Source organism: Poecilia reticulata, linkage group LG3 (assembly GCF_000633615.1).
Source record: "Poecilia reticulata strain Guanapo linkage group LG3, Guppy_female_1.0+MT, whole genome shotgun sequence".
Taxonomy (NCBI): domain Eukaryota; kingdom Metazoa; phylum Chordata; class Actinopteri; order Cyprinodontiformes; family Poeciliidae; genus Poecilia; species Poecilia reticulata.
The window spans coordinates 27,405,847-27,417,607 of record NC_024333.1 but is presented as its reverse complement, the minus strand read 5'-3'; the positions used below and the strand labels follow the sequence as shown (position 1 = coordinate 27,417,607).

At 40.2% G+C, this 11,761-nt stretch overlaps 1 protein-coding gene across 5 annotated transcripts in view; it reads right to left on the bottom strand.

Moving 5' to 3' along the window:
• urb2 (URB2 ribosome biogenesis homolog) overlaps nucleotides 1-11,761 on the bottom strand; it is a 32,210-nt gene that overhangs the window by 14,413 nt on the left and 6,036 nt on the right. For all 5 annotated transcript variants that reach the window (XM_008405801.2, XM_017304141.1, XM_017304142.1 and 2 more), the window contains exons 5-8: nucleotides 10,582-10,720; nucleotides 7,138-9,448; nucleotides 2,846-3,006; nucleotides 2,057-2,167 (exon numbers count right to left, since the gene is read on the bottom strand). In XM_008405801.2, the coding sequence (XP_008404023.1) occupies nucleotides 2,057-2,167; nucleotides 2,846-3,006; nucleotides 7,138-9,448; nucleotides 10,582-10,720 (2,722 nt within the window). The remainder of the gene's footprint in view (nucleotides 1-2,056; nucleotides 2,168-2,845; nucleotides 3,007-7,137; nucleotides 9,449-10,581; nucleotides 10,721-11,761) is intronic.

The window sequence follows — 11,761 nt, the reverse complement described above, 5'->3', positions numbered from 1 at the left end:
ACACACACACACACACACACACACACACACACACACACACACACACACACTCACAAAAAAGTTTAGGTCATTAAGCTGCTGTGTCATTTAAAACTGTTTCTGCGTTTCCAGTACACAGACAGTAAAATTGCTGATCTGAGAGTCCTGCCAGTTATTTCCGTGGTGTCATACAAAGCTTTTCTGTGTGGTTTTACTTCTGTCTAAACCAAAAAAAACAACTCAGTCAGCAAGATTTTAATCATTTTTTCAGACTTCACCTTAAAAAAGCGCTTAATAAAGCCTCATTTTAGTGACTTTACACCAGATTTCTGAACTCATGACTGCATATTCCTGAGTGAGACAAGTTTGAATAACTTCCTTCTAGTTTCTGTCATTAATGACATTATTAATAAAACTGTCCCAACCACAGACACAGAAGAAAAGATGGCCACCATTTTAATCTACCAATTACTCCAGTACGTTTGGATTTTCTGAACAAAATTAACAAGTTCTATGTTTTACATTGGGGTAGGCTAGAGGGACGTAGAATTTTATCACAATATTTTGTGGTACTGTTGTGGTAATGATAACAATTATGGTGAAAAACTCCTGCTACTTTATTAGTTAACTGCATTCATATCACCACAAAAACAAATACTGCTCAAGATATTAAACATTCCCATTTGAAATAGGTCTCTTCAGGATGCTATTCACTTGAAGTGTGATTTACATCACAAACCTGCACACAATAACTATGTTTAATCAAATTTTTAATTTACTCATATTTATTCATGTTCTTGTGGAATAACCTGGAAGAAAATAGTAAAAATAGCAAGACAACAATAAGAGGAAATCAATATGGTGGTTAACATCAGTCCAGCAGCTTCTGCCCCAGTTACAAAAAATAACAGAAAAAGAGGGAGGAGCCGTCAGTTACCGGTTGCTATGGTAACCACCAACTGCCAAGAGCAGCGTAACAGAAACTTAAAACGCCAATAAATGTCTGGAGAAACAACTTGTTGACTAAACAATGTAGATTCAAAGAATAAACACATTCGACAAACTTCACATTTATAATATTGTTAAAATAAAACCCTATTACGTATATATATATTCTTATTTTGAATGTCTAACTTCTTTGCAACAGCATCTTTAAGGACATTAGCTAACTTTAAGTCTTAATACCTCATTATAACATCATCCACATTGCAGAGTGTTTTGTCAACATGACCTGGTCATGTTTACATGTTGGTTATCATGTTGGCCGGCCACTGGGTCAGGTCCAGTCCTTTAAATATCTCAGCAAAGACCTGGAGAAGAGTCTCTCTTTTTATTATCTCAGAACCAGATCAACAAAAAGACTCAAATCACCTTCTGAGGAAACTAAACACTTTTGACTTCAGGTAAAAGATTTTTAAAACAGCTCATGTATGAAATCCATCCTCATACGTAACATCTCTTCCTGGTACAGTTTCACTTCTTCTTCTAGCCTCTACTTACTCACCCATCTATAAAAAACTTTTAATTATTTACTATAATGTTGTCTATTGGAAACCAACTGCAAATTAACCACTTTTCAACATAGTCTAGATGTATACAAGGTACAGAAGAAATAAAAATACATATTACAAAAATCATATATATATTCTTATTTTGAATGTCTAACGTCATAGGAACATCATCACTAAGGACACCTGTTATTTCAGAACAGGTTGATATTTTTGTATCGTTTTTTTGGATGATTTATGTTTTTACTTTTACTTCCTCTTCTCCTTTTCTAAAATCAGACAAATCTGTTACTTTGTAACCTGATTATCTACTGAACCGTGATTTCAGGTTACTATTACAGTTTTACTGTCTAATGTGACAACAGAGACAGTTTCATTTAAAAGACTTTGTATAAACTTTGCTTTTCTGGCTTTTTTTTGCACCAACATTTAACATGTAATTTACACATTTAAATGCGTAAATTCCCATCTTCTTTGTCTTTGGTCACAACCTTCAGGTTTGGTTTTGGATGCTGTGGTTTTCTCACATGGCTAATGTATTATTCCTTCAGACTTTATGTGTTTCCTACCACCATTGCAGAAATGATCTGCGGCGCAAAGAGCCACAGCACTTTGGAGCAGGTCTCCGGCAGCTGACAGCTGGACAGCAGCTCAACGGTGATCACTGCTGACAGCACCTCCTGCAAAACAGAGAGAAAAAAAACAGAGAAGAACTTGAGTTTTTGAATATTTGAGGAAAGTTTTAGTGCATGGCATCTTCTACTCAAAATATGCTTTTGCATCCAAATACATAAAAACAAACGCTCCAACAGAGATCTCCAAGTTGAAAAATCTGAAACATTATGATTGTAAAGATTTCAAAGTAAATGTAAATTCTGAAATAATAGAATATGCCTGAAACCGTGACCAATTTATTGAAATAATTGTCAACGAATTTAGTAATCAATTGTTAACTGGAGTACACCATCTCAAAAAAAGGCCAATTACTGAAATAACAGCACATTCAGAGCAGTAATTAAGTTGAAAATGTACAAAAATACACGTATATTTTGAATTTAAGATAAAAAATTTAAAAAAACTTTGTACATTTTACCCAAAACTCCTCAAGTGGGAAAGTTTTAGCTTCACCTGATTCAAATGCTGCCAATAAAATCTCATATAACATTTTGCTGTCTCATTATCAATCGCTTAATCCAAAACATAGTCAACAAATCAGCTACACACTGTACTGATAAATCAAGCAGAGAAGTTGAGATTTTCACATGTTGATTACATTTAAGAAGCTGTTCTGTTGTGCAATAATGACAGACTAATTTAAACCACGAATGTGTCGTATCTCTCATTCTGCTCAGTCTCACCCTCCAGTTTCCTGCCCTCAGCTTGTGAACATCCAGGCCTTCTCTGATCATCAGCAGAAGCATGTTGAACTGACTGATGGTGTTTTTCTCCACCAGGTGGCGCAACAGGTCCTGCACTTCTGGCTGCAGCTTACCAGCATCAGTGGACGACAGCCACGGAGCTGAAAACAAGTAAAAAGTCAATTATTTTCTACTTTTTTATAACCTTCTAGACATTTGAGTGGAATAAACTATGAATGTTGAAACTGATTGAATAGCAGTTGGGCCTGATTAGCTATTCCGCTTAAAATAAAATAGAAGGATAAAACTGGCTTCTGAATTGTGAAAAATCTCTTGAACTTGTTAAAAAACAGAACCAGTCCCCTAGATTGAATTAAGATTATATTTATGTACTTGGGTATAATTAATTTGGTTGAAAATGTTAATCAAATAAGCAGTTTTAGGGCTTTGTTTGGCACATTAGACCCAGTTTAGGAAGCACAGGTTCTAAAGGGTCGTTTGCTCCTGGACGGGTCTGCCTTACATTTTGTAATAATTTTCTGCTTCCCATATTATCCTGATCTCTTTTGGGATAGGAACCCCTTTATTAGGCCACATTCATTAAAACAATGAGAATTAAATAAAAGTTACTAATGTTAAGTAGCTTTAACATTTTTGTACTTCCATTTGCATCTCAACCAAGGGTGTAACTTTGTGTTGAAAGTTTGTGGGGACAAGAGGAGCGTGGGGTTATTAGGTTGCTGATGCACCAACAGTCCCTGGAAGCCTTTTCTTTTCTAGTGCTAAGAATAAAGCCAAAACTTACATGTGGATGCCAAACAGTCTTATTCAATAAATTATATCATGTGTCTTTAATAAAGCAAATAATAAAGACGCAAAACCTTTTTTGTGTCTGGTTGGGGCAGGTGGTGAGTAGAGTGTCCATCGATATTAATGGATTCTATAAAATGTGGCTTAAAGCTGAGATGCTGATGTTTGGATATGTAAAATATATATTCTCTCTGCTAATAAATATATTGTTTGGTTTCTGTCAGTTCTAGAAACAAGAGAGAACAAAGCGAATTTCTCTTTATAATGACCCATAATTTAATTTTACTTAATAGGAGTCATGATTTAAAATTTAACAAACTTTGGCTCCAATATGCTTTATGAAATATTTCATCCTATTTGATGATTGCTCTGAATATCAGCAAGTTCTACAAACAAATTATGCAATTTGTCCAGGGGAAAAATGTAGAAAAACAGGTGGTTATATATATTATTTTTCTCAGTCTGTCAGCTTAACGTCACGCGCAGACTCGTTGCCATGGCAACCAATAAACAGCAGCCCCGGGAGCGCAGAGCAAAGATTACGTTCAAATGCATCAGGAATTAACACTAAAAAAAACCCCATAAAAAAAATTTACCCCACAAAAATGGACGTACAAACACCAAACAGAACATTCTGTCCGTTGCAGATTTATGTTTCTGAATTTCCATTTTGCGATCATTAGGAAGTGATCGCCTGAACACTAGCGGTGGTTGATTAGCCATCTTTGAATACAACGTGTATGTAACTCGGCATCTAAGCCATACACATAAAGAAAACAAAGGTGCAGGAAATATTGCTGTCCCCTTCATGCCAGAGTTGGTGGGGACATGTCTACACCAGTCCTTCAGGAAGTTACGCCTATGTTGAAAGACATGGGTCAAAGGTCAACTAGAGAAGCCAATTAAACCAACAGTCATCTTTTTGGACAATGGGAGCAAGCCGGAGAACCCGGAGAAAACCCACTAATGCACTTGGAGAACATGAAGACAGAAGAACCCAGGCAGGGGTTCAAACCCAGGCAACCGTTTTATTAAAAAAAGCTAAATTTAGGGTGTGCTGTGGTGGCACAGGGGTTAAGCACAACCCATATATGGAGGCCTTAGTCCTCAACACAGCTGTCACAGGTTCAATTCCCAGCCTGGCGACCTTTGCTGCATGTCTTTCCCCATCTCTCATGACCAACTTTCCTGTCAATTAACTATCAAATAAAGGCCACTAGAGCCAATAAAAAAAAAGAAAAAGCAACATTTAGAGACCAATTAACTAAACAGTCGTGATTTCAGACTGTGGCAGGAAGCCGGAGCGCCCAGAGAGAAACCTGCAAACAGGAAACCTGTCAAATCTATTTACCTTTTTATCCCATAAATTTAAATAACTGAACACATTAGGAAACATGTTCAGTCCCAGTCAGATTTCTCCAGCCTCAAAATGGTCACTAATTATCTCTTCTGTGATTTTTTTATCTTCCAAATTAGTTATTTTTAGCTCCTCTCCAAAAGCACTTTGGTCATTTACGAGAGGAGGGGCTGGAGAATCTGTAACGTCAGGTGTGACTTCCTGTTTCCCACCATTTCTTAACTTCTCAGAAATGTAAATGAATCCCTTTTTATTCATGTCTTCACTGCAGTGGCTGTCTGCAGTGGAGACATGTTCGTCATCTGCCTTCACTGTTTGCTGTCCTTGCATCAAGTACGTGTAGAAGTGGGTCGGCTCTGAACCCCCACAGATGACGGAGGACTGGTGGAACCGCTCCGTTCCACATCCACAGTCTGCATCCATGGTCTGATTGGGAATCCACTGGGTGTAATCTTGGTCTGCCTTTGTAGAAAAAACACCAGCACGCTGTTATCAGCCAGACAGTGTTTTTTCTTTACAGCTGACCCACAGCCTGAACAGCGACGTTTGCCCCCCAAATCCAACCAACTGCTAAAAAGTGAAACTACGTCGGTTGGAAATGTTGCCGATTGGAGGACGACCAGGGGGCGGTTGCTCACAAGCTCAAGGAAGTTGGTTTCACAGTTTGAGCAAGAGTTGGCATTATACAACTCTCTATCTGTGTCCCCGCCAAATGAATCCAACCAGACCAAAACAGACTCCAACAAACATTTTATGTCGTAGTCCTTTCCCACGTCTGATGACAATTTTTTCTCCCTCAGCTCCATCAGAACTGGGGAGATCTTCGTTTGGGAAAAATGTTTGCCCGGATGTCGGACAGCTGCGTGGATTAGACTAGCACAGCACGGGATGGATGACGCCTCCATAAAAACCCTTTCCTGAGCGAGACACCTTCTGGCGACGCTCAGGTTCAGGACACTCTGGAAAGTGGCATTCACCCAACTATTTTTTTTCCTCTGAGATACGTTCCCCATCTGGGGAACCTGGTACCTCAAAGACACTGGTAATTGTGCCTTTCAGAGAAGTATTCTCTGGCAAAACCAGAGAGGGAGTCGATGACGCCAAAGCTTTCACTGTCAATTCAGCGAAAGTTTTGGCTGCGAGGTCAGCCGCAGATAAATCTTCCCCAGCCAAGGTAGATTTTACTGCGACTGTACTCTCACGCTCAAGATGTTCCGTCGACTTAGAGAAAACTTCCCCAGCCGGGTCAGTTTGCCCAGTACTGTCGTCCTCCGTATTGTCTTGTGAGGTCTCAGTCAGGTCAGTCACCATTGTCCAAATCCTTCCGAGGAAGGTAATAGTCCCATATCTTCTTCATACCATGCCATTTACGTTTTACAAAGGAATTTTAAAAAAGCCTATCTGTTAATGCTTTGAATATAGCGTGTATGTAACTCAGCATACATGTCGAGTTACATAGAAGCAGGCACATAAAGAAAAAAAGGTTCAGGAAATATTGGTGGGGACTGTCCCCTTCATGCCAGATTTGGTGGGGGACATGTCCACACCAGTTCTTCAGGAAGTTACGCCTATGATCCCAACTGATTCTAAAATCGGCTTAAACGCTTAAAAAAATCCCTTCACAAATCAGCAGGCACTGCCCCTTCACCTACTAATCCCAGAGAAGCCCAGCCTGTTACCTAGCAACCCAAACGGAACTCCGCCGTTACCTAGCAACCCAAACGGAACTCCAGCTAAAATCACATTATCTAAGACTTATAGTATGCACAAAATGTAGTGAGTATGTTTTGTACAGTCCACAGATCTATCATTTCCTACTCAAGAAAGAATAATAAGTCATCTTTAGTGACTTATTAAGTATGATGACAAACTTTATTTTTTTTAAATAAATTTTTTATCACTTATGGTTAATTTTTAATACTTTGAATGGACTAGTTTGTCAACAAATAAGCAATTTTCTGTTGGGGATCAATAAAGTACATCTCATTCTAAAATTACCATGAGATGAGAGTTTGTTAGTTGTAATATAAAAATGAGCTTTCAGTCGTTAACTTGTGTTATTTGACTCAATTCTATGCATTTGAATTTACATTAGAAATAAGTTTTTAGTGTTTGTTCCATTTACCTTTCAGGAGGTGGTTCACATTCTGGATGATCTGAACGTAGAGCTCCTCCATCTTCTCTCCTTGCTCGCTCATCTTCTCCATTGCTTTATAAAACGCTGACAGGAAACGCAGCGAGCAGACCAGGAAGTCCATGGGCCTCGAAGCCGAGCTCATTTCTCTCAGGATCTGCTGGCAGATGGCCTGATAAAGGTTACCGTGTGTCAGCGGACTGTTGTTCTCCAGTGATGCCACTTCACTCCGCAGCATCACCGTCACAACTTCAACAACAAAGGCTTGACCGACGGCGCTGGCTGGCTGGGCTGCTGCCTCGGAAAAGACACCTTGGGGCTTCAGAGCAGACTCCACAGTTGGTCCCAGCAAAGAAGTGATCCTAGTGAGTATTTCTGTTAAAGTCTGATCTATTGCTTTGTTTCTTCCCAAATTAGACATCATTGCTTGGGAGAAGGAAGTCAGAGAAGCCAGGAGAAGATGGACAAACATGGACGCTCCAGAACTGGGCTGCTCGTTTAAGACTTCCTTACTGGTCAAGTAGGAAGCAAACTGGTCCAGGTTGAGTCTAACGCTGCTATTTCTGGTTATAATCAGCTGAACTAATAATTTTATGAAGCCTTGCACCGCACTGACTAAATCCAGCCAATCAGAGGTGATTGTGACTGCAGGTTTTCTGCAGCGCCGCAGGAGAGAACCCAGAGCGGTCTGCAGAAGAGTCCCGCCGTGGACGAGCTTCAGGACACTTGGAAAGCTAGTTCCCTCCAGCAGGCGAGTCAGAGTTCGGAGCAGCTTCCCGAAGAACAGAGTGTCTCCTCCAGAGTCAGGAGGCTCTGGATGCAAGGAGGTGGAGGTAAACGTGAAGAAGAGGAGGAGGAAGACGGAGGAGAGATCCTCAGAGTTCATCCCGTCTGGGTTGAGGTTCAATAAGATCTGGATCAAGTCGAGGAGCTCCTTGGTTTGCGTGTCTGTCAGCAGAACAAAAACCTCTCCAGCTTTAAAAGACGCAGAAATATCCTGAACTACGGCCTCGGCGACCAGCGGCGAGAACACAGGCTCTGATCCAGAAGGAACCGACCCGGTTTCTTTCTCATAAGCCATCACAAATGAAGGTTTACGTTTGGGTGTAAGTCCCCCTCTGAGAACACCAATGATCTTCCGGACGATGGAGCGAACTGTAGCAGAGAAGACCGATGGCAGCTCTGGGAAAACTTTGCTCAGCGCGAGCTGAGAGGAAACGGAGGAGAAACTCAGACTTCCAGGAAGCTGATCTCCGGACCCTTCCACGTCTCTGTGCATCAATGAGGCCACCAACACGTTCGCTACGTCTCTGACGTCTTCCTCGCTCATGTGGAGAACAATCAGAGGTAAATTTGACACAACAACAAACCAGTGAGCAGCAGGGTAAGTGGTGACGTTCACACCGCCTATCTGACCGTCCCACACATCATCTTCTGTAGGTTCCTCCTCAAACTCTGACTTGGCTACGATAAACCGGACCGCCATCTTTAGCAGGGCGGTGGTGCTGCTTTCACTCAGTAAGGCTTTGTCCAGTAAAACCTTCTTCATCTGCTGCAGGGTGAGGAGTTTGAGCAGCAAGCAGCTCGCGGGGCTGCAGGACGGAGTCGGACGGAGACGAGTCGGTAGGATCGCACCTGATATCAGTGCCTCCAGGTGGGTTAGCAGCGGAGACGCTTCAGTCCCGTCCTCGGCAGTCAGGAACGAATCCACTGACGTGTATTTGCTGCAGTGGATGCGGAAGAGAGCGTCCACTTCCACCCAGGTGTATCTGAGCAGAAGAATGGCCTCCTGGGTCTTCTGTTCCCATTTTAGGGCTTTCCTTTTATGCTTTTTTGGAGCGGATTTTATAGACATATTTAGCAGATCTTTCATCATCTCCTGCATCTCCTTCATGAAGGCTTTGCTCTGCCTGACGAGAAGAAGCGGAGACGAGTTATCGAGAGTCTGCAGGTTGAACAAAACGACATGAAGCAGCTGACAGAGGCAGCACAGCTTCAGAGACGCAGCTTCTTTCTTCTGGTGTCCGTCTATCTCCCATTCCTCTTCGGCTAACTCCTCATTGACCAAGTCGGGCAGTAAATGGGTCCTGACGTTCTGTAACACTAACGAGCAAATCTCCAGCACCTGAGAAGGCGACGAGTCCAGAAGACAAGACCTGAGAGAAGCAGATACGCCTTCGGAGAGCAGAGGATGGCGGCGCTGGTCCGGAGCCGGCTGGCAGATCACAGAGAGCAGCGAAGAGAAGAGATGAGGCAGCTGGCGCAGCTTAGCGTAGGTCTGGAGGAGAGCGCTCACCATCAGCTGGACGGACACAAACACACCTGTTATTCTGAGTAAAATAACTAGTTTATTTTCAACATTTTACATGTAGCAAAGGATGAGGATGAATCAAATTTACACTGCAAAAAACACTAAATCTTAAAAAGTGTTTTTGGTCTAGTTTCTAGTGCAAATACCTTAGTACAGTTGAAATAAGACAAAACTAACTTACAAGTAACTTTTCAACAAGATACAGGAGCTTGGTTTGAGTCAGTAATTCCTTAATATTGATTTAAATAGTACTAGATCCACTTTCAGATTATTTCACTTATAACAGCATTTTCCCATGTTAAGAGTGAAATAATCTGCTAGTGGATCCAGAACGTTTTCATCAATATTAAATAATTATTCACTAAAAACAAGCTCTTGTAAGTTAGTTTTGTCTTATTTCAAGATATTTAGGACTGGATGACATGGCTGGAAAACATATCACGACATAAGCGTTTATGTCGCGATAATGACTCATATTACTTGTCGATAATATGAGTCATTATTGACAAGTATTGATTAGGTTTTTTTTTTTTATATCTGAGAAACTACCAAACTGTGTGACGTTTCCTGTTTTATCCAGTTTTCATTCCAAGTCGTTCTGTTTATTTGTAAGCATTTAACATTCAAGGAGGTGGAACCTTAAACTGCATCTGTGCCAGTTATTCAGCAGGTTGTTGCTAGGTAACCAAAGAATGAGTGAGCTAGTTGTTGCTAGGTAACCAAAGAGAGAGAGAGCTACTCGATTCCACTAACTTTGCTAAGAGAGAGCGTGAGATGTTGAGCAGCTTATGCCTTTCCTCTGCCTACATCTCCCAGAATTCTGTGCGGTTCTGGATCAGAGTTCAATGATAGATATTGATCATGTTTCTGTCATGTTATTTATTGATATTGGTTGATTGTTTTCCCCTATTTGCACTACAAGTAGACAAAAAATACTGGGTAAGATTTTGTGCTTTTGTTGTGAAAGTACTGACTGGTAAAAAGTTAGCAAGCTGTGATCTGGCAGATTAAAGACAAACCACGTCAGATTTGTCTAAATCAATGTAAAAATCACCATCAATTGTGTGTTTTTAGATGTTTATGCCAGAATGGAAGAGGGAAAGTAGCCTGTGAAAAGCTCTAACCTGTCTGGCGCGTTGAACTTGTGCCTCCATGTTCTCGGCGTTCACCCAGGCTGAGGACAGCAGACGCTCCAAGTCAGGCTCCAGAATCAGATGGTTGAGATTCAGCAGCACCTTTAGACACCGGTACCATGACGGTACGCTGACATTCAAAACAACAAAACCAGTTAACTTGATACAAACATGAAAACTAAAGATACAAAAAGTAAACCCTACACAGAAAATCCTTATTTGCCTAGTTTATATTTTCCATAATCTGCTGAGTGTTTTTTTCCAACAGATGCAGCTTTTTTCACTTCAATCCTGTTTTAATGTCTCTTCCTGTCTGGACTCCTTCCTGCTTCAGGTCTCCAGCAGAGTTCAGACAAACAGCAGATAAGTGGCTCTTTGTTCTCGTTAACAGAAGGTAAACAGGTTATGCTGTTACACACAAATAAAATGCCACCGCAAAATAAAAATAAAAAAGGTCACCTACACCATTATATTGTTGGACCACCTTTAGCTCTGAACACACAGCAAACGCATTTTAGGCAATAAAATGCTTTATTATTTAACAAAGGAAGTGAGTCAGCTTTTTATTTGCATATTTTAATATATTTCTAATATTGTATAAAAAGGCTTAAGTCACTGGTGTCCAAACTTTTTGTGATCAAGCTGAGATCATTCAAGAACTACATTTTCTTCTCTTAATAAAAACTGAAAGAACAAAAACATCAGTTGTTTTAATCTCTTCAATAACGTACCACATAAACAATATTTTATACAGCAAATCAATCTAATTCTTGTAGAAAATTAATCTTTAAATCATTGTTGATTCAAAATATAATCAGCGTCTTGAACAGCTGCTGTAGTAAATAATTCTGATATATTTTCCAAAACTTTTTTGGGTTCTTGTCCTCATTTTTTCTCCCCTATTGTTTCCTCGGTTGCAAAACAAAGTTGGGCAAGACTTTCTGTTTTCATCCAGGTGTAATTAGACCTGTTGCAATAAACAATAAATCAATTAATTGCATGATAAATTAAAACGAGCTTAATGATTTTCATTGTCGTGATTTATTGTTTTTCTCTTTTCTCTCTTTCTACCAGAAACTGGTCCTTTTGAAGGACATTTATGTTTACAGAGACTTCATAGTTAATTTCATTTGTTGTTTTTGGTTTTCTTTGTGTGTGTATATATATATAT